Source organism: Procambarus clarkii, chromosome 16 (genome assembly GCF_040958095.1).
Source record: "Procambarus clarkii isolate CNS0578487 chromosome 16, FALCON_Pclarkii_2.0, whole genome shotgun sequence".
In the NCBI taxonomy this organism is placed as follows: Eukaryota; Metazoa; Arthropoda; class Malacostraca; order Decapoda; family Cambaridae; genus Procambarus; species Procambarus clarkii.
Genome location: NC_091165.1, coordinates 25,940,974 through 25,964,734, shown reverse-complemented (window position 1 = coordinate 25,964,734; position 23,761 = coordinate 25,940,974). Strand labels below are relative to the sequence as shown.

General features: G+C 42.6%; 2 protein-coding genes across 8 annotated transcripts in view; both read left to right on the top strand.

Annotated features, from left to right (window-relative positions):
- The window catches only part of LOC123759980 (CCN family member 2), a 124,979-nt gene extending 110,627 nt beyond the window's left edge, over positions 1-14,352 (top strand). For 5 of the 7 annotated variants that reach the window (XM_069325349.1, XM_069325347.1, XM_069325348.1 and 2 more), the window contains 5 exons: positions 1,058-1,268; positions 3,749-3,840; positions 4,475-4,604; positions 9,257-9,495; positions 9,835-14,352. In XM_069325349.1, the coding sequence (XP_069181450.1) occupies positions 1,058-1,268; positions 3,749-3,840; positions 4,475-4,604; positions 9,257-9,495; positions 9,835-10,569 (1,407 nt within the window). In that variant the 3' untranslated portion in view covers positions 10,570-14,352. The remainder of the gene's footprint in view (positions 1-1,057; positions 1,269-3,748; positions 3,841-4,474; positions 4,605-9,256; positions 9,496-9,834) is intronic. The other 2 variants (XR_011228730.1, XM_045745265.2) reach the window with 2 other exon arrangements.
- Positions 14,353-16,124: 1,772 nt separating this feature from the next.
- On the top strand, positions 16,125-22,267 carry LOC123759979 (uncharacterized). The gene is made up of 3 exons (XM_045745262.2): positions 16,125-16,597; positions 18,066-18,267; positions 20,903-22,267. Exons 1-3 carry the CDS (start codon positions 16,282-16,284, stop codon positions 22,221-22,223), a joined length of 1,839 nt encoding a protein of 612 aa, XP_045601218.2. The 5' UTR covers positions 16,125-16,281; the 3' UTR covers positions 22,224-22,267.
- Positions 22,268-23,761: the final 1,494 nt, after the last annotated feature.

The window sequence follows — 23,761 nt, the reverse complement described above, 5'->3', positions numbered from 1 at the left end:
GTGCCTTAACCTAACCAATCACAGGACCCACGACACAGTGTCTTAACCTAACCAATCACAGGACCCACGACACAGTGTCTTAACCTAACCAATCAGAGCACCCACGACACAGTGTCTTAACCTAACCAATCAGAGCACCCACGACACAGTGTCTTAACCTAACCAATCAGAGGACCCACGGAAAAAAACTAGGAATTATGTCAATTTCACTATCAGCTAACATTCTCTTGCTCAGCAGTTTTTGGCCTTAGGTAAAGTGTAGGTCAAAATTCGAGGTGTTATAAAGAGAAGAGGTTGTAGTGTCATGCCCAGGCGGCCTTCACCAGTGGTGAACCACCGCCCGGCACCAAATATCAACACCTTAAACACCAGTAATCTACTTATCAGTAGATTCAGTCAGTAGATCAGTCAACCCACAACGTATCACCGAGACCAGATCTCATTGAGGCTCTCACTAGAGATGAGGACTCTTCCCTTCCCTCACACAAGCTCTCATCACGATGGTTCTCAGTTCTCCGCTCGTCCCTCTGACGCTCATCTATGGAAACCTTGCCACTTACAGCAACAGAGACACAGAGACGGTGGTGTCCCACAGATGGCATCACATTCCACCACCAACTGGAGACTGTCTTTCCTCGCACAAAGGAACAACCCGCCATATGAACCCACTGAGGTGCGTATCGTGAGGTGAGAAAACCACGGAGTTTATCGTGGATGATACACCCCGACACTGGTCATAAAGGCAAGACCCTTCCTGTCTCTCCCATGTGTCGGAACCCATACATCCTGTGATCATGGGGGCGACGTAGTTCAATAAAGTCGTGATGTTTCCGTAGAATTGACTTTAAATTTAATAATTTAATTCATTATTTTAATTAATAATCTCTTTCTTCTTCCCACCTTGATGTCGGTCACCAAACCGACTTCCTTTGGAATATTTTACTGATGTGACCGTCTCCCATCTTCTCCTCGTGGGTAACTGTTGGTATTTGAGCGGTGTTTGGGCTGTCTGGTCACCGTCAAGGGCGCCTCTAATTCCTCTCTCTCTCTCTACCAGCAGATCCGCGCCCACTGCGTGTACCCGTGCGGGTGTGAGGGCGTGCCAGAGTGCGCGCCAGGCGTGCGGGTGGTGATGGACGGGTGTGGCTGCTGCTGGCAGTGTGCGCGCCAGCTGGACGAGCCTTGCGACGGTGCCACCGTCTGTGACGTCGCCGCGGGACTCACCTGCCACTACGCCACCACCGCTGACCCCACCGGCACCTGCCAGGGTGAGGCTCACTCCTCTTACACATGTGTCCCCCCCCCCACCCCCACAGATAGGGAGGGAGGTTTGGGGACACATGCTGGGTATGAGGACACATGGTGTGCATTGAGGCACTAAGGTGTGGGGTCTGAAAATAATTTACACAATAATAATAGATGATCATGTAGCCACGTTAGTGAACCCACACACTAAGATTTTCGAAGATGTGAGAGTTAGATTCCCGTTATAAAATTTCATAGCTTCTCTTACTTGTTAGACTTGCTTGGTGATATTAAATATAAAGAGGGAAAGGATAGATAGTCTTGCCTTCTCATCATTACAACATAACTTTTAGCATATTATAACTGTGGAAAACCTAATTCAGGCGATGAGTCACAATAACGTGGGTGAATATATGATGACCAAACCAAACACCTCAAGATGAAGGGACGACGACGTTTCGGTCCGTCAGTCGACTTAATAATGGTCGAGGACCAAAATGTCGTTGTCTCTTCATCTTGTGGTGTGTGGTGTTGTCGTCAAACTTAATTCGGTATGTGAAACATTGAGACATCAATAAGTCTCAGCAGTTTTCAACCTGGAAATTTGTGTAACTTTCCCTAATTATTTATCAGGGTCTTCCCTTGATCTAATCATAACTGACCTTCCTGCAGGCAATAGTTAATTACCGGCCTCTGGGGATATGTCGGTTCATCAGGCCTCCAGGATCTCTCTACTGACTACCACGACAGTATGAGACAAGGGGGGAACTGGCCAGCCCTCCGCTCACAGTTTAGTCACATCTAAATGGAATCCCTTGTTCCAGAGTGACGTCAGAGACCAAGCACATGCCTTCCCCAAGTGTATACCGAATCTCTCACACAAGTATATTCTGCTCCAACAGTATGTGACCAAGCGTTCGGACCAGCCATGATTTGGCAATCAAAGATCGGTGGCAACCCAGGCTAAAACCATGGCCCGTGGAAGGCACAACGTGCATCCTTAAAACCTCAACAGGATGTTTCAAAACCGAGCTTGACACCGTATAAAAGAAGTTCAAAAGTCGCATAACAGCTGATGGAAATCAGAAGCACAAAGACAACTGGCATCAGGTACATTGGGGTCCAAAGTCTCGTGGTCTCTGGATAAAGACCGGTTGCGAACGTAATCTGATAACACAATCCTGGGTATGTGGGTCGAGCCGGAGCCGGTCGGCCGAGCGGACAGCACACTGGACTTGTGATCCTGTGGTCCTGAGTTCAATCCCAGGCGCCGGCGAGAAACAATGGGCAGAGTTTCTTTCACCCTATGCCCCTGTTACCTAGCAGTAAAATAGGTACCTGGGTGTTAGTCAGCTGTCACGGGCTGCTTCCTGGGGGTGGAGGCCTGGTCGAGGACCGGGCCGCGGGGACACTAAAGCCCCGAAATCATCTCAAGATAACCTCAAGATAACCTCCTGACAATAAACTGGGAACACGAGACTGTTACAATCAGGAAAGACTCCTCGGCTGGCAGACCATGCGGTTACTGATTCAGAACGACCTCCTCCTCCTCAGCTTAATCTAACCACTTTGAAAGTTGTTAGGACCTGTTATTAAAGAAGACGAAATACACCATCTCCTTAAATCACTCGACATGTGGAACGAATCGCGCTGAATAATGTCAGCCCTCGACTGTTACACAGTAATGGGGACATGCTGACGTCGCCTCTACCAAGTCTGCTTAGCTCAAGCAACATGGTCCTCTCTGTGGAGGGAGACAGTTGAAGTTTGAATCCTCAATATGAAGAGCCGTTCAGTGGCAACAATTACAGACCACTGTCACCCCTGTCAATTGTTACTTCTATGTGACGCAGGTCACATAGAAGGTGACCTGGTCAGGTCACAATAACACAGCAGCAGGTCGTCCTGTTGCTGTGTTATTCTGCACAGAACATTGCAAGTGCCTTTGGCTGTGTGTGACACCACGGACTGCTGGCGAAGCTTCAAGCACGTGGTATCTCATGCGACATTCTACAGCTAGTATAGGATTGCTTTCAAGAACCGCCTCTCAAGGTAGTCCTTAATGAAGCAGAACCTGAAAGCCACTTCAAGTGTAACCAGCATACTATTGGGCAGTGTACATGGCCCCTTGCTGTGTGATGTTTTCTCTAGTGATCACTACACCTCATGCCTGAAGCTCACGCCTATGTTTATGACTACACTTTACCAGTACATACACAGGAGATGAAATGCCACCTGTTGCATGGTTCATCAATCACTCTTAGCAATTTTTACCTTGGGTAAAACCGTCATCGTCTGGCAGGTTATATTGGCCACTTGAGAACGCTCATGCGATGACGATCACTCGACACCACGACTCTTCAACGTGGACAGGCATACACATCATTGATAAGAACTTAGGATATTACTGTTTGTCATTTGAGAATTCATGAATGATGAGTGTGGTGCATGGTACAACTGTGGCACCTGTGTAGCATATGGTAACGCCTCCATTCTCAAACAGAGGTGCGGCCTGCCAAGTGTACCGTCAACAACCGAACATACGACCATGGCCAGATCTTCGCCCTTGACTGTCGCACCCAGTGTTCCTGTCAGGTGAGTCCTTGTGTCACTTGACAGGATATTATGTTCACAACAACACTTGTTGTTGTGACCAATACCTTCCTATATGTGTATATTTTGTTCATTATTCTCTCTTAAACACCAATATTGACCAATTGGTATGCATAAGCATCAGCGGTGGTCATTACACTTATAGCATCATTAACCTTTATGTCACCACGAGCACCAGAACAGAGAACGGTTACCATAACACCTTACATGTTAATCACTATGTTCTCAACAACAAAATATTTTATCATTATGTCTTATATTTACCAGCAGTATTAACCATGATGTCCAGAGGAGCAGCACTATTGATTATCATGTCCACAGTAGCAGCAGTACTAATCATGTCCACTGTAGCAGCCGTATTGATCATCATGTCCACAGTAGCAGCAATATTGATTATCATGTCCACAGTAGCAGCAGTACTAATCATGTCCACTGTAGCAGCCGTATTGATTATCATGTCCACAGTAGCAGCAGTACTAATCATGTCCACAGTAGCAGCCGTATTGATTATCATGTCCACAGTAGCAGCAGTAATGCTCATGATGTCCACATTAGCAGCAGTATTAACCATGATGTCCACAGTAGCAGGAGTATTGACCATTGTGTCTGTGGACAGAACGGGACGTACGCGTGTGTGCCACTGTGCCCCAGCGAGAACATCCCGCCGGGGGAAGAGTGCCACAACCCACACCTGGTGACGGTGCCAGGCCAGTGTTGCCGCGAGTGGATGTGTGACACCGACCCAGGTCAGTACCCCCGCTTGCTGGGGCCAGGTCAGTGTCCCAGGACAGTACCCCCGCTTGCTGGGGCCAGGTAAGTTTCCGGAGTCAGTATCCCTTATGGCTGGTGCCAGGTAGGTGTGAAGAAAGCGCAACACTTGAAAGTGATGCCACGGCTACCTAGTATTTCCTTGTTTACGTTCGTGAAGACTCACTGTATACCGAGAGCTTCACGCGCGTTTGTGTGTGTTCCAGGTTTGCTTATATGCGTGTGTACATGTATATGTGTACAAGCTTTCCTTATATACATGTATGTGTGTGCTCGCGTGTCCCAGCTTCTCGTATGTACGTATGTGTAAATGTTTGCGTGCTGGCTAGGGTGTTGACTAATTTACCAGTAGTTGTCTTGTTCTATAGGTATAAATAATGCGCGATGGATGGTTAATGATGCACTCCCCAGTCACTGGGGCTTCCCTAGCAAGAAGCCCCATCTCAATACAAGCAGCCCGGCCTCACAAGTTGACTAGCGTCCAGTTTGAAGTGGCTTTTGACCAACAATGAACGTACGAACCTGGACGGACTAACCTAACACGAACGATGCCCACTACTCCGAGAATGCATGCAAATTATGCCGCTTAGATTCCTTTAGAGCATCAAATTGTGGACGCTGATTGATTGATTGATAAAGATTAAGCCACCCAAGAGGTGGCACGGGCATGAATAGCCCGTAAGGTGTGAACGCTGTTGTTGATCCGAATTGAAATACATTAAGTGTGAGGACAGTTGATATGGGAACTGTGTCAATCCAGGTGTTGCAAACCAGCAGAGAATGGGCTGGTCCGTCACCCTGGCAACGAGGGGAGGCGCTTCACCACCGCCGCTTCCCTTCTTCAATCAATCATTCACCGCATTTCGGCTTAGCCATTTTCAATTACTTAACTGTGTCATCGATACGCTTCTTGGCGGTGGTTCTTGTGTCTCACTTGGATTTAAAATCTCTTGTTTTAATTGATATGGATCTCGCGTTACACTGATCCTTCGTTCTCTTGACTCATAGTTCCCTTGTTGTGGTCCTTCCCTCATGTTGTTGTAGATTCAGCTACTGGGAGCAACAGTTGCAAGTAGCACGGGCTATGGTGAGCCCGTAGTGCACTTACCTGGCACAGGAGCGGGGCTCGACAATATCCTTCGCTGATTTTCTGTCTTTGTTATTCTCTGACTTACCCTTGTCACCTCATTCTCCTCACTGCTACTGTTGCTGTACCGCTGTACCACTGTACCGCTGTACCAGTCTACCACTTGCTTGCATTGTCTCCACGCTTCTCTCCCGGCCACTCAATCACCAACTCTCTCCAATTTTGAATTTGTTACTTTTTATTATACGGCATAATAATAAAATTTATTATATCAAGTATAAATTATTATTATCAAAAAATATTATTTTTTTAAATTAGGCCTAGGCGTGGTTAAGTGAGATGTATTCCCTCCTATCCTTCACCCTCAGCCGCACGCTAGTAGACTATTGCCATGTTGATAAGTCACACACACACACACACTCACACACACACTCACACACACACTCACACACACACACTCACACACACACTCACACTGCACACTGCACACCAACCCGACAGGGTTCGTTGTACAGGGTACAAACGAACGTTCGTTTAAAGGGTGCTACCGGGACCCTTTTAAGGAAGAACAAAGGCGAGCATGTATGAGGACACTGGGGAGCCTGATAAGTGGTAGAGACGTGAGGAAATACTTGGAGACAATGGCCAGCAACTGGGATGAGTTTGATGGGAATATGGGAAGATAAATAACAGCAGGAAAGGAGGTCATTGCATTAGATAACTGATATCTGATAAGGCGGAGCACTGGGGCAAAAACTCATTATTTACAGATACCTCTGGGTAGGAAGAGCAGAGTAGAACACAACACAGCAACACCCGCCTAACTCAGCGCCCCTCACATCCATCAGGAAGCCCTCGGAGTTACCCCGACATATACTGGGTTTACTGGGATTTACTTCCGTTTTCTTTGATTAACTTCCGCCGTCTGGGATTTACTTCGGTCTTCTTGTAGTTCTTCTCGGATTACTCTGCCGTATTATTGTTTATATCTTAAATCCTCACTTTGCAGCAGCCTATTAGGAGAAGAAACGTGTTTGTGCACCTACCTGGTTGATTGCGCCCCCACTTAGCTGTTTGTGCACCCTCCTAGCTGTGTGTACCCCCACCTCAACTCGTCCTCGGCTCAAGTCCATTACATTCAGCGGTCAACCCCACAGATGCATTCATAAATTTTAACATGCTGTTCATTCAAAACGGGAATTTTCGCAAGTATAAATTAATATTATAATATATTAGCATATTGTGTATATATAGGCATAGGATAGGTTAGGTTAGGTGTTTAGGTTCTGTTGGCGATTATTTATATTTGTAGTACGTGGGTGAAGCATTTATAGCGTTGTGATTCGAACAAAATTCGTCAGTGTTCCGGATATGTTCGAACGTCAGCAGTTGTGAGTCGTGTGTAAACCGCTTTTCATTCATAAACAGGGGGTTTGGCGGGTGCATGGAATCACTTTTGGATCTTTGTTTGGAGGACGGGCTGGTATTTGTAGTACGTGGGTGAAGCATTTATAGCGTTGTGATTCGAACAAAATTCGTCAGTGAAGCACTTGTTCCGGATATGTTCGAACGTCAGCAGTTGTGAGTCGTGTGTAAACCGCTTTTCATTCATAAACAGGGGGGTTGGCGGGTGCATGGAATCACTTTTGGATCTTTGGAGGACGGGCTGCCCACCTATAGAATGATGCAATCGGAGTGTTAAGACGGCGTCCCGTGCTGGGGTCTCAATCTGAATCCTTGGCGCTCGTCAAGTGTAAACATTCAACCCTGGCTGGGACGCACTGCACTATTGTCAGAGAAGCTCCCTTACCCAAGCCAAGACATTGCCAGCTCCCTGCATGCTCACAGAGAACAACATCACATTCCGAAACTCTAAATGAGCTAACTAAACGATAACAGGAAATTGCAGAGTCGTCAGCACCATCACGCACCATGAAGATAATGTTCGAAGATATCTGTTACATCGTAACACTGAAGTTATTATGTAGGTTACCACAAACACTTGAGTTATTATGTATGTTACCGTAATTATTCCCCATAACAACCAGTATAACACATGTTTTCTACTGGTTAAACACTCTTAACCTAAGTTTATATCAAAACCAGTTTAACGAATATATCTTGACTGTCAAATTATCATAAGAGCAACAAAAATATATATATATACAGTACTGTAAGAGAAGTGTGTGTGTGTGTGTGTACTTGACCTCTCTGTAAACACTAGTAAACTGTAAACATGTTCATCATATTAGCCTCGTCGATAGATCAGATCACAGAGTTCCTGTTAGTGATACTTATAACTGATAATAAAATCCTCTATGTGTCCATATTTATCACACTTGGTGCTTTATAGTTCAGTTATAATTATTTGTATTATTATTAAAGTATATTTTAACAAAAATAATATTTAAATATTTTACATTGTAAAATCTGCATAATTCATGCATATTTTACATATGCATGAATTATGAACATGCATAACTGTTCATAATTCATGTGTTAAGGCACGCACACACACACACACACACACACACACACACACACACACACACACACACACACACACACACACACACACACACACACACACACACACACACACATATATATATATATATATATATATACATATATATATATATATATATATATATATATATATATATATATATATATATATATATATATATATATATATATGACAATGTCAGACCACGGAGGAAAAATGAAACAGGAAATTTCCTTAAGTACTTTCGTATATTAAATACATCTTCAGAATGGACCTTCTGAAGATGTATTTAATATACGAAAGTACTTAAGGAAATATCCTGTTTCATTTTTCCTCCGTGGTCTGACATTGTCACATTCTTAATCACGTGTTTATTTTCGTGATATACACACACACACACACATATATATATATATATATATATATATATATATATATATATATATATATATATATATATATATATATATATATATATATATATATGCAATTGACGATCACAAAACACTGATCATTTTATGCGGAAAATCCACAGAGAACACCTTTCATATTTCTCTGTGGATTTTCCACATATATATATATATATATATATATATATATATATATATATATATATATATATATATATATATATATATATATATATATATATATATATATATAATATATGGCGTAAGATAGATGCCAGCTGAGAGCAGAGGTTACTAGCCAGGTAAAAAATTCTATTTTAAACAATGCTGTTTTGTTGACCAAATTGTATTTTTGCTTTTTTCTGCCATGTTCCCCCCCCCCTCCTTCTTTTTTCCATTTTTTTCTTATTTTTTATCACACAATTTATACTTTAATCTCAATTAGTATTAAGTTTTAGTCTTAGTGTTTTTCCTTCCCGAAACGCTTTGCGTAATAGTGGCTTTAGGCATTGTATGTACTAGCTCTATCTAGAAATTCATCAACTTTTGTATCTTACCTTGTATGTATGTACTTTACCTGAATAAATATTTGTATTTGTTGTATTTGTATTTGTATGTCCCCAGGTAAGGCTGTGGGTCCGCCGGCGTGCGCACGAGAGTCTGGCAGCTGGTCGGCGTGCTCCAGGGGCAAGTGCGGCGCCGGCATGTCCGTGCGCTGGACCACCGACAACCCTGACTGCCGCCCTCTCAACCAAACACGTTTGTGTCAAGTCCGGCCGTGTCAGGAGCGGCTCCGGCGCGACCCCCAGCAGTCAACACCGCCCGACACAGCCGTCAAGTTCTCCAGGAAACATCATATTAGAGTGAGTTACGCCAGCCACCGCTGCCAAGCCTCAGTAATACTTAACCAGCAGTAGATGACCTAATAAAAACATCAGTTTGTTTCCTGAAGTTAAAACGCTAACATATATAGTAGGCATAGTAAACATTTTATGAGCTCAATCCTGCCTCACAGGTTTTGTTTAAGTACTTTGGTGCCCCTTTCGTTATCTTTCTAATGAATTTTGGGAGTGAAACCATTATGTGGATGCTCTATACCTGTATAATTATCTCTTCTCTATATTGCAATTTATATTATATAGTGCATGTTAGAGTCTAGACTACTATAGGAACTAACAATGTTGTCATGTGTGTGTTGGCAGCGCGGACACACGTGCAAGGCGACACAGAGGCAAGTGAAGTCGGTACGACTCCGTGCAGGCTGGTGCGTCAGCGAGCACCGCTACAAACCCAAGCAGTGCGGCGCGTGCACAGACCGCTGCTGCACAGTGCACGCCTCCACCACCATCTCCGTCGCATTTCTGTGTCCTCTCCACTACAACAACGACCTGTCAGCGCCGCGACCCCGCTACCACATCCTCTCCAGACTCCGGCGCACACGCCCCGTCCCCCACACCACCACCACCACCACCACTCATGTTCCTGACGTGTACGACATGATGGATGAAGGACAACCTATCCTGGAACCTGCTCTAACCTATCCACAACGAGCACAAGAAGATGAACCAGCAATCGAGGAGCACCCTGTCACCGACCACTTTCATGGTCACAACCACCGCCGTGGTCACGACCACCTGCATGGCCTCAACCACCACCACCGTGGCCATAGTCGTGCAGCCAGTGACTACTATAAATACAACGTAGTCGGAGGCGGCGCGGCCGACGACCATGACGCGACCCTACAGTTGGTACACAGCAACTTACTTGTGGAGGACGACCTGGAGTACGAGCACATCAAGAGCGACAGCTATGAGGTGGTACATCATCAAGTGGAGTGGATCCTGCGGTGTAAGTGTAGCCGGACCTGTGAGCCTCAGCCACACACACACCAGACACAACCACAAGCCACAAAAGGAACACAAGGAACGCTTACGTAACGTTTAGGACGTGCGTGTACACCTAGACCTGAATGACAGGAATCACCGCGTTACTTCTGATGACTTACAAGGAACACTTCGCGGCCGGGCAGCACGGAGTATATATGTACCCACGCCACACTACACCTGGCCCTATAGCCCGTGCTACATGGACATTTCGTTCTGAGTAGCTAAATCTAAAACAAGAAGAAGAACAACACCTGGCCAGAGATGGTGTGGTCTCTGGCCTGGAGTGTGCCGCCAGACTACACCAGGTGTGGTCTCTGGCCTGGAGTGTGCCGCCAGACTACACCAGGTGTGGTCTCTGGCCTGGAGTGCGCCGCCAGACTACACCAGGTGTGGTCTCTGGCCTGGAGTGCGCCGCCAGACTACACCAGGTGTGGTCTCTGGCCTGAAGTGCGCCGCCAGACTACACCAGGTGTGGTCTCTGGCCTGGAGTGCGCCACCAGACTACACCAGGTGTGGTCTGGCCTGAAGTGCGCCGCCAGACTACACCACAGCGGACTCTTAACGCCTTGTGAAGAATCATGTACAACACATATCTTTGTTTATAAGTTTAATTGCCTTCACAGTGTCCTCAGTACTGGGAAGCGGTCTTCAGACATGACCATTTGACATGACAACTTGGGATTTATTAAAGAAATCAGGTTTGGTGTGACCGTTAACCACTTACACAAAGTGTCCTTGGCCCCTTGAAACGTTTAACTAAATATGTGATTATTTTACAGTTGAAGTTAATAGTTGCACATTTACCTGAATGATGGGTAAATGCTAAGTATCCCAGGTATTATAGTGTTGTAGGCCTTGAATATCATTTGTCAATACTGTATATGTATGTATGAAGCCAACTTAGAATGTATGTATTTTTTGTGTATATATATATATATATATATATATATATATATATATATATATATATATATATATATATATATATATATATATCATATAATATACATGTATATGTATGTATGTATGTATTCAATGTATAAAAAAGTGCAATAACGTCATATCTATATCAGTACAATAAAGAATATTTGTATTTATAACAGGACAACTTAACCAAAGGTATTTTTTTGTTAATAGCATTAATATTTGAGGTGGAAAGTGTTGAGGCGCCGCCGGTGGCAGTCTCCAGGTGTTGCCACATGCTGCTGCTGGTGTTTTGCTCTCCTGTTGTTAAGTTGCCTAACACAGATTTTTACTGAAACTATATATTATTAAAACAAATTCTTATGAAATGATAAAGCTTTCCAGCATATTATGTGGGATTTTAATTTAGTTTTTTTTAATGTGAGTTAAAACAGAAATTAAATCAAACCTAATCTAAGTCAGTAATTCATGTTGTTAATATAATATACTATTGTTAATTTAAATAGTCACTCTGCCTGTTAGGCAAGTTAGCTCTAGTAAGCTTTGGGAGAGTTGGTGGCACCGGGGAGCCGGTCGGCCGAGCGGACAGCACACTGGACTTGTGATTCTGTGATCCCGGGCGCCGGCGAGAAACAATGGGCAGAGTTTCTTTCACCCTATGCCCTGTTACCTAGCAGTAAAATAGGTACCTGGGTGTTAGTCAGCTGAAAGCTCTCTCCTGGGGGTGGAAGCACTAAAGCTCCCAAATCATCTCAAGATAACCGGGAAGCTGTGGAGGGGTAGATGACTTTGGTAAGTGTGAGATAGAGAGCTGTGGGGGGGGGGATAAGAGGCTCTGGTAAGCTGTGAAAAGAAGGCAGGTGGCTGTGGTTTACGTGGGTCTGGTAAGCTGTGGTTTATGTGGCTGTGGTTTATGTGGCTCTGGTAAACTGTGGTTTACGTGGCTCTGGTAAGCTGTGGTTTATGTGGCTCTGGTAAACTGTGGTTTATGTGGCTCTGGTAAACTGTGGTTTATGTGGCTCTGGTAAGCTGTGGTTTATGTGGCTCTGGTAAGCTGTGGTTTATGTGGCTCTGGTAAGCTGTGGTTTATGTGGCTCTGGTAAGCTGTGGTTTATGTGGCTCTGGTAAACTGTGGTTTACGTGGCTCTGGTAAGCTGTGGTTTACGTGGCTCTGGTAAACTGTGGTTTATGTAGGTCTGGTAAGCTGTGGTTTATGTGGCTCTGGTAAGCTGTGGTTTATGTGGCTCTGGTAAGCTGTGATTTATGTGGCTCTGGTAAACTGTGGTTTATGTGGCTCTGGTAAGCTGTGGTTTATGTGGCTCTGGTAAGCTGTGGTTTATGTGGCTCTGGTAAGGTGTGGTTTATGTGGCTCTGGTAAGCTGTGGTTTATGTGGCTCTGGTAAGCTGTGGTTTATGTGGCTCTGGTAAGCTGTGGTTTATGTGGCTCTGGTAAGCTGTGATTTATGTGGCTCTGGTAAGCTGTGGTGTATATGTGGCTCTGGACCTATATCCAGAGTCTGTGGGTGTCCAGAGTGTCTGTGGAAAGTACACATATATATACTAAAGTGGTGTATATGTGGCTCTGGTAAGCTGCGGGGTTGTTAAATGCACTTTAGACTTATAAGGAAGCTCTGTTAAGGTTGGCCTGATGCACACGTCAACGCTTGGTTCTATGGTACACGACCTCTCACTAGCATTAGTGTGTGTGTGTTGACCTCTCACTAGCACTAGTGTGTGTGTGTTGACCTCTCACTAGCACTAGTGTGTGTGTGTTGACCTCTCACTAGCACTAGTGTGTGTGTGTTGACCTCTCACTAGCATTAGTGTGTGTTGACCTCTCACTAGCATTAGTGTGTGTTGACCTCTCACTAGCACTAGTGTGTGTGTGTTGACCTCTCACTAGCACTAGTGTGTGTGTTGACCTCTCACTAGCACTAGTGTGTGTGTGTTGACCTCTTACTAGCACTAGTGTGTGTGTTGACCTCTCACTAGCACTAGTGTGTGTGTTGACCTCTCACTAGCACTAGTGTGTGTGTGTTGACCTCTCACTAGCACTAGTGTGTGTGTTGACCTATCACTAGCACTAGTGTGTGTGTGTTGACCTCTCACTAGCACTAGTGTGTGTGTGTTGACCTCTCACTAGCACTAGTGTGTGTGTGTTGACCTCTCACTAGCACTAGTGTGTGTGTGTTGACCTCTCACCAGCACTAGTGTGTGTGTGTTGACCTCTCACCAGCACTAGTGTGTGTGTGTTGACCTCTCACTAGCACTAGTGTGTGTGTGTTGACCTCTCACTAGCACTAGTGTGTGTGTTGACCTCTCACTAGCACTAGTGTGTGTGTTGACCTCTCACTAGATCTAGTGTGTGTGTTGACCTCTCACTAGATCTAGTGTGTGTGTTGACCTCTCACTAGATCTAGTGTGTGTGTTGACCTCTCACTAGCACTAGTGTGTGTGTGTTGACCTCTCACTAGATCTAGTGTGTGTGTTGACCTCTCACCAGCACTAGTGTGTGTGTTGACCTCTCACTAGCACTAGTGTGTGTGTTGACCTCTCACTAGCACTAGTGTATGTGTTGACCTCTCATTAGCACTAGTGTATGTGTTGACCTCTCACTAGCACTAGTGTGTGTGTTGACCTCTCACCAGCACTAGTGTGTGTTGACCTCTCACTAGCACTAGTGTGTGTGTTGACCTCTCACTAGCACTAGTGTGTGTGTGTTGACCTCTCACCAGCACTAGTGTGTGTGTTGACCTCTCACTAGCACTAGTGTGTGTGTTGACCTCTCACCAGCACTAGTGTGTGTGTTGACCTCTCACCAGCATATCACTCCCTTGTGGTTTGTTGTCGTCTTTAATTAAAGAGAAGTTATGATCTTGTATAAAGATTTATAAAACTGTTCCACAATAATCTGCGTATCATTATTTTCCTCTAACGGCAGTTTGTAAAGTTATATTCTAACTATTTGAAAATGTCATTACACAAAAAAAGTTACAATATTGATTATATGCAGGGTACAAGGCTGCTTGTCACAAGTTGTATAGCTCCTCCAGCTCCTCAGATGGCGGGCAGAAACCATGGATGCAGTGAGCATTTTCTCTGGATTGCCACACACCCCGAAGTAATCTCGTTAAAAGTAATTTTAACTAAATAAACAGAAAACTACAATTTTCTTCAAGTTTATACCTGGCGGATATCAGCAGTTATACAAGTAGATCAATAATTAATATTGTTTGAAAATAGCAAGACTTAGATTGACATTTAGGGGTAAGGTAGGTTACATGAAGTTTATTAGGTAGTACTTAGTTTTTCTCTTAAACTGGTTGAAGGAAGTACAGCCTTTGACGTGATTGGGAAGGTCATTCCACATTCTGGGTCCCTTGATTTGTAGAGCATTTCTTATTTGGTTACGTATGTTCAATCCCCGACCGTCCAAGTGGTTGGGCACCATTCATTTCCCCCGTCCCATCCCAAATCCTTATCCTGACCCCTTCCAAGTGCTATATAGTCGTAATGACTTGACGATTTCTCCTGATAGTTCTCTTCCCTTCTGGTGTGGTGCCCATGGGTTCTGTTACAACCTTGAAGGAAGCCTTTAAGGTCAGGATTGGCATTACAGTTCAGAGTTTTAAATATATAGAATACACTTGAGAGGATGTGCAGTGACTTAATATCTAACATATTCAAAGATTTAATTAAGGAAATTCCTGTTTCAATTCTTCCTCCGTGGTCTGACACTGTCACATGTTTCATCACGTGTTAATTTTCGTGATTTACACACACATATATGTGTGAAAAAATTAATTAGTATAGTTAGTTACAGTTGATTGATTGACAGTTGAGAGGCGGGTCGAAAGAGCAGAGCTCATCCCCCGCAAGCACAACTAGGTGAATACATACATGGTGGTGGATGGTGGTTGAATGGACAGCGCTCTAGACTCGTGGTCATAGGGACCTGGGTTCGATCCACAGGCACCGCCGGAAAAACAAATGGGCAGAATTTCCTTCACCCTGATGCCTCTATTACCTAGCAGTAAATAGATACCTGGGAGTTAGACAGCTGCTACGGGCTGCTTCCTGGAGTGTGCGTGTCTGAAAAAAATTAGTAGTTAGTTACAGTTGATTGATTGACAGTTGAGAGGCGGGTCGATCGAAAGAGCAGAGCTCAACCCCCACAAGCACAACTAGATGAATACATATATACACAGAGACATTAAAAAGAACTTTTTTGGTGTCAGAGTAGTTAACAATCATTGTATATAACAATCAACCTTTCGTACTTTCGTATATTAATACATCTTCAGAAGGAATGACTTCTGAAGGTATGTACGTATGTATGTATTAAGTATGTAAGTGGGTTAAGTTAAAAAAAATTGAGTACAGATCCTGAACCCATATTTTAATTAATGTCAATGTAACCTTTCCCTCACTGCCCAATGGATTGGTATGGTGTTTTATGACAAAATAAAATAAAATAATGGAATTCAATGTGTTTCACGTATACAGCTGGAAAAAAAATCCTCAGACCCGGAAGCCACTGGCTTCATGCTTCCTTCCACAGATCCCAACAAATGCCATTCTACTTTCCCGCAAACACGTACATATGAAGACACTAAAAAGGGCAAATAAGTGTACCAATAATGTGAGGAAGTAGGAGGCAGGGTTGGCATTACTGGGTGTGGCAGGTGCCAGAGTGTTGGTACTCTTGCTGTGTTTACATCCTGGCCCACGGTGAAACTTTACTCCGGGTGATATTACCCAAAAATCTATTTCCTATCTCTCAGTTGAGCACCGTTACCTCTGATCGATGACATATAATACATAATTAATTCTGCGATAATGGAAAACCGCAAAAATTTGAATAAGAAAAGCAGAGAGAGGGAGAGTAGGAGGGAAGTGTCCCTCGGTGAAGGTAACGCTGGGTGCTCGGCGGCCGGGGCGGACGATGGCCGTCTCCACACGCTTCCTCACGCCCACCAGGGCCTGGCCGGGAACTCCTCCGGCCAAACCGCGCCCATGGTGGATCCGCCGTGGGTGCTGCACAACACGGAGGAGGTGGAGATAGTGGACTCGACGGTGTCGGAGCCTCTGGTGGTCGACCTCACTGATCAGTTCGTCAGGATCTTCACCAAAACAAGTTTCAACAGTTTTGAAGGTTATCTTGAGATGATTTGATTTTTTTTTACATTTTTTACAGGTGTAGTTTTTCCTCCACCTAACAGTTGTTAATGCTGTAGCTTGTGTAACATGTAACACAGCCTACAGGGCAGTAGTATGCTCACTGATACAGGAACGTTGCATCAGTGCAAGTTTCAGCAAATTTTTAAGTCCTCTGGATGTCTCGCTCCTCGTCAGCATTGTGTCAGAATAGCTGTTGTTGTTCTGTTGGTCCTGGATAAGTCACTCCACTTCAATGGTAATCTACAGTACTTGCACACTTATTTGAATATTTACTTGTGCATTTCCAATTCAAAATGGTTATTCATGAATATGAAAAACATTAAATTCTAATCCTAATTTTTACTCAAAAGAATGTGTGTGTACAAAGAACATAAGAGTAATGTACAATTGTGGGAACAGAGTTACACATACTAATGAAGGCACTTATTATGCAAAGCGTTTCATACAAAATTTAAAAAATTTAGAACAAATTTATTTAAAAGTGTGATGGGGTAAACAATACTTAAAGAGAAGTAAGCTAACAAAAATGAGAAACTTGAGAAAAATAAGAAATGAATACAATAAAAAGTAATACCTAATGATGACAGGCATAGACTATTATTTTTTTGAGTCGGTAGTCCTGGCAACAGTACAGCAGTTTATTTACATTAATGACACTGGAAATACTAGGGAGTAATTTAGAAAAGCAATTGGAACATTGTATAACGTGCATAAATATCATTACGTGATATTTAAGATGTTCAAAAATTTCTGTAAAGGTGGTAGATCCCCAGCAACAGATACCATAGGTGAGATATGGACAATTGAGTGAATAATAGAATAACTAGGGCAAGGCAAGGAAAATAGTATCAGACTTTGCAGAGAATGCCTACTGTTTTAGAAACCATTTTAGTTATATATATTGTACAGTATATGGCAAAATCGGAAAATAATTTGTCTGTTTAACAAGTGGTAGGCCAATCACTGTGAAGTGTCAAAATTTGTTCTGACATTTTTGTTTGAAGTTGCAAGTCATAAGCTTTATATACAAGCTTGTAATCTGCTTCACATTCCCCTCCTCCCTTCCCTGCTACTGCATTCCTGTATGTGCTGTTGGTTAATTACCTTAATACAGTCTCATAAGTTTTAAGATATGTAGAGAGGATTAGTCTTCAAACTTCCACAAGCTTAATTTTGGTGTAATGAAAGTCTATCAAGCCAAGTTGCTATTATTTTGCCTGCATATTGGTAGATCACTTGAATTGCAGGAGTGAATATCAGCTTTATTGTTTTTAATTGTCAGATTTGTACTGTAACCTTTCCCTTATAGTAATTATAATTTCTATTTTGTCTTTATTATAATAATTAACATGTTCCTTATATTGATTTAGTTATTAGTAGAGACTATAGTAACATTTGTATAAATTTAGTTAACTAAATTTACTTAACTATATTTTTGGCAGATTTTGAAGATACATTCAACCAGTTTAAAAGAGAAACTGGTTCAGTGTTCCGTATCAAGTCGTCAAGCAGTGTGGCTTATGAAAATTCCCGGAGAAAGAAACATTTCATTCCAGATCGCTTCAAGTTTGTGTCAGTGAGGTACTGCTGTGTACACTATGGACAGCCTAAGATTGCTGGCCAAGGAATTCGTGTCAAACAAAGGTGGGTAGAATTGTGAACATATATCCTAATGCAGTTGCAATGTCTTGATGCAGCCTTGTAGGGCTCCCATGTGCGCTTGCACATACTGTCTTCTACCATTCTACCACTCCCTCATACTATATATGTAAATGTTTATTTTATTTAAACTTCATTGCAAACAAGAAATTACATATAAGGTACAAAGATGATTATCATAGGTTGTCGAATTCCTCCAGCTCCTCAGATGGCGGGTAGGAACCCTGAATGCAGTGTGCATTTCCTCTCTTCATTGCCACGCTGAGGCTTGGGAAAAGGAAGCTGGAAGCTCTAGAGTCTCTTGTTTCAATTAGCCTAGAACCCAGTTCCTTAAAAAAACTGGTGGCACTCTTACCTCAGGTACCAAGTGTCTCAGAAGCAATGGGGACAAAATTGTAGTTGTGATCCCAGTTCTCAGTACTTATGGGACTTGGCCGATTACCTGTAAGTGGCAGCGCCATCTGGATGTGCAACACTGAAATCAATATAGGTGTTAGCCAGGGTTGATACACACGTGTAGTCCCACACCAACTACTTGCCATTCCTGGTTGCCCTGCCTACTTGTCTCCTTCTCTTTCTGCTCTTCGCTGTCTTGATGCTTTGCACCATACTGGGTTGCGCCTCAGCTCTGGTGCCTTTCGTTTGACTCCTGTCCTCAGCTTGTATGTTGACACTGGGCTTCCTGTCTCTCCAGGATCGCTGTGATCACTACTGTCTTCGGTATCTTGCACGGTCCTTACAACATCCTTTCTCTCGCCTGTCGTGCTCAGACTTTTACCCCTCCTGTAGTTCCTGTTCCTCTTCACCACCTCCCTCTTTCTGTTTGGTTATCTCACTTACAGGATTCTCTTTCAGTTTGTATTTCTTGTTTCTCCTCGTACTGTTCCATCCTTGCCCCATGTAGAGTCCCCCTTCCAAAGTTTTGTACATCCTTGACCCACATCACGAAAGCTTTTACCCCCTCCTACAGTTCTGAAACACCTTTTCCTTGAGCACTTTTCTTCGCACTCCCGCTCTGTTTCCGTCTTCACCGATGGGTCTAAATCTGCGGACGGTGAAGGCTACTCTGTTGTTTTTCCTGACCGCACTTATATGTGTCGCCTACCTCCAGAGACTAGCATCTTCACAGCAGAACTTCATGCGCTATGATCTTCGTCTCCTTTCTCATTGTCAATCCTCTTTTGTGGTTGTAGTTGACTCTCATAGTGCCCTCATGGCTCTCGGGTCCTTTAATGCAGTCCATCTGGTGGTCGTCGAGATTCAACATTGGCTGTTTCTTATCGCCAGTAAATTTAAATCCGTAGAGTTTTGCTGGGTTCCCAGCCATATAAGTGTTTCTTTAAATGAGCGTGCGAATGCTGCCGCTAGAGACGCTATCTGCTCTTGTCCCATCTCCCGTAAAAGTATTCCTTATTCCGACTTTTACCCGGTTATTCATTCCTCCATCCTTGTCCGTTGGCAGGGTTGTTGATCTTCTGTTGTTGGTAACAAACTACTTACTCTTCAGTGTAGTGTGTCCCCGTGGCCTTCCTCTTACCACCGTAACCGGTGGTGGGAAACAGCTCTAGCACGGTTGCGTATTGGCCATACGCATTTAACTCAGTCACTTAATGGAGCGCCGCCCTGCTCCTTATTGTCCAAATTGCATTGTCCCTCTTATAGTCGTACATATCCTTGTTGAATGTCCTGACTTCCAGGGCGAGTGCTTTTCTTGTTTTCCGACCATCCCTTGCTGTCACTTGTCCGTCGATAGAATTCTTGGTGAATCGGATACTTTTGATATCATTCGCCTTATGCGTTTCTGTTCTCGTATTGGCATCCTTGGTCATATTTAGCGCCCTCTGATTATTCTGCATATTTTATGGTGCTACATAGCCTTCCCGGTTTGGTGCCTCCTTTTGATAATTACTGTATTTACTTTCTTGCCATTCTTCCAGGGGGTTTACTGTGATCCCATCTGGGCGACCAATAAGGACATCAGAGTTACAGAGCTACATGACACACACAGTATAAAATATGCAACAACGATCATGGAAACACTGATCAGAGTATACAGAAAAACCATATTGAAAAATTAAAAGAATGATTCTAAACACATTTTCGTCTCATGTCCTCATCAGAGCCAATTAACTAGCCAGTCTGCCACCCACACAAGCAGTCAGCCAACATGTTCATTCTCATAAATTATGTTGTTGAATATGACCGAAAGGGTAAGATTAATGATTCTAACATGAATCTTCTCAATATTTCTTACGTTTTTCTTCACTGTCGACAGTGAAGAAAAATGTAAGAAATATTGAGAAGATTTGTGTTAGAATCATTAATCTTACCCTTTCGGTCATATTCAACAACATATGTTTACAAGAAAGACTGCTACCAAAATATTCTCATAAATTACTGCACATTCATTATACACAACAGTGTTTACTTAAATAATTGTAGCCAATCCTTTCCGAAGTGTTATCATTTCTTCTTGTTTCAAATTTTCAGGATCCCACTGTATTGCTCCACTGGGTCACTAAAACATCAACTGGTCTTCTATCTGTATAATTTGTAATTAATAAGAATTATTGTCAGTGTCTGTGGACTATGCATTACTCATAAGTCTCTGATATTGCAGATATCTCCCTTGTGGGTGCGAGTGTTTATTGTCCGTCTCCTACAGCCGTGGGGCTCTTGTTATATCTCAAGCAGTTATGCAGCACAATCATGAGGTGAGCAATGATATGGCACCTTATTATGCCATTAACAGACGTATTACTAACAGAGAACTGAGGGAGGTGGCAGATGTAATAGAGTTGATACCTAGCAGTCGGGCATTACAGCACTTTTTGCAAGAACATTTTCATCGACCCACCACACTTCAAGATGCAAAGAATATAAAAGCAAGACTAAAGGCTTTACAGGTGAGTCATGCAACAAAATTGAGTGCTGTTCAGTCAATTAAATCAGATACTGCAGCACAGGAGACGAAAGAAGAGAACTTTGAGGAAAGTGACAGTGTTTTAGTTGAAGATATGGAAGAGGAAGTAGTCTTGGATGACCTTGACAATGCAAAGCCTGATCAGCCACAGCAAGAAAAAGATCATCAACAGCAGTATATTCATCAACAGGTAGAACAAGAACAGTCTTTACAGCCAAAGTGGAAGGAAAAAGTTATAAATGAAATAAAATCAAAGTTATCAGACTTAATTCACTTTTGTGACACGAATGTCTTTTGGGAGCGTATATCTGTTATTAACAAAATAATTGAGTGTTGGGAAAATGGAGATAATTTTGATGTTCATTATGCATCAGAAAATGTATATAACAAGCAACACACAGTTGCTAATACGGAAACAGAACTTTCTCAGATTGATTGTTGGAGTTCATCTCGGCAAGAGAAAATGAGCTCCTCACGAGGAAGAGATAAAAGAACTCCAGGAGTGCATGTACCGTCTGCCTTATTAAATTCTTCAGAATCTCAGATGAATTTTATGCTTCCTGTCTTGAGTGGGACAAATATGCAGTTCCTACCAGCATCACTCAGTGGAGATTCTTTAAAACTAGTGCTTCCACATCGTGATAATAGGGTAAGTAATTCTGCTAGTATCCAAAAAAAGCATCCTGGGAGACCTAGAAAAAATCACCTGAAGGTTCCTGTGAAGAAAAGAAAACAGTTGGAATGCTCTGAAAAGGCAAGCTCATTACATAATCATACATCAACATGTAATAAAAAACGTAATGAGGAAAATAGTATGAGAACCAGTCTGGGTCAAGCAAAGCAACCCATAATAATGTCTGTTGCAAAAGAAAATTCATTAGAAATGTGTGACCAAGCAATGGAGGTTGAGATAGAAATTAGTGGTGACATTGTTAATGTCAAACATATTAAATTGGAACCTTTAGAATGTCATGAAGTAGATGTGACTGATAATGTTCATCAACGTGGCAATCATTGATATCTTTAATGTAAATTCCTGAAAAATATATAAAAAAAATTGGTTGTAAATTGTTTTAATATTGTGCAAACAATCACTCTCCTTTTGATGTCACTTGAAGTTTGTGTAGACTTCTTTTATCTGAATCCTTCAGTTCTCCCATACAGTACTTTGTATTTCTCTACTGTATTTTAAAAATTCCACCTATTCTCTTAATCTTTATACCATCTTCATCTTACCTTTTATATCTCGCATTCCACTGAAAATAAACTTTATTCTTTGAATAGAGAATAAAAGTTTATTTTAAATCAAGTTTGTCTTCAACATATGACCTGTAATTTTAAATAAAGGTCATGAAGACACCTTAACATTTTCCTTAATGTATATCCTCATACAAGTTGTAGTACAAACTTGACTAAAGTTTCAAGTCCAGCGTTATATAGTTCTTAGTTCTAAGGTTTAATCCACGTCGTTTAATCATAAACCCATAACTTTGGGAGTTATAAATTTTTTTCGTCTAAAAAACCGAGTATCTTTTGACTGCAACAGTGATTATTTTCTTTACAGTAAACTATAATCTCAAACATTATTTTCTCTGGAGAAAAATAACTTTATATGCCATTCTGGGCCCACAGTGAATTAAACAAAAATTTGTGAAATTTTCATTCCGTAAAAACAATTTGAATTTTTGCAATTTTCACTTTTTAAAACAAATATATATTTTTGTTCCTGTTCATTTTTCAGCAGTGATCCATTAACAAAGGTTGGAGCATTGACCATGTGGATTATGCACAAAAAAATTGAGTATGTGTGAAGAATGTTGAGAACGTAAAGGTCCCGTTCCCTTAACCCCTGCATTTCACATAGATATCTCGGGTGACAGGTGGTGCTGTCAACTAAGATCAACTAAGAAAAGCCATTTCTTGGTATATCATAAAATTCAAAACTCGTGTGTGGTAACCTGGTGTAATGGACGCCTTAGGCCTCCTGTGAGCATCTGCCATCTTGAAAAAAAATTCCCACCATACCCCACAGGCATTGGTAGGGTCAGTTTAAAATGAGCAACCATGAATGACGAATGTACATCTAGCTCCCAGTCACTGATGGGTTGTGTGATTGAAAAATCACTCGTGGACAATGAAATACATGACATATCAAAAGGACCTTGATAGTAATATTGAAGACCCAAGACCAAATAATGACCTAACACAACAGTTGAATACGAGTGATATGGACATAGATGAGGATGATAGTGTGTGTCCAGTATGCAGATCACCGCCACGTCCCAGGTCAACAACACTCCCACAGTGATGCATACAACCACCTGTGCCATATGCCATTCCTGAATGCCTTAAACATGTGGAAGATGACTTCTGAATTCAGTGACATTGGTTCTGAAATTAGTAACAGATGAACAAAGTGGTAACTGCTCTCATAGTGTTCCTAGGTGAAGATTTGCAGTGTCAGCAGCTTGCTCGGAAAAGCAGTGGCATATGTCCAGCTGAGAATGAGGAACAATGAGGAAAATGTGAACATTGTGGGGACAATGAGGAAAGTGT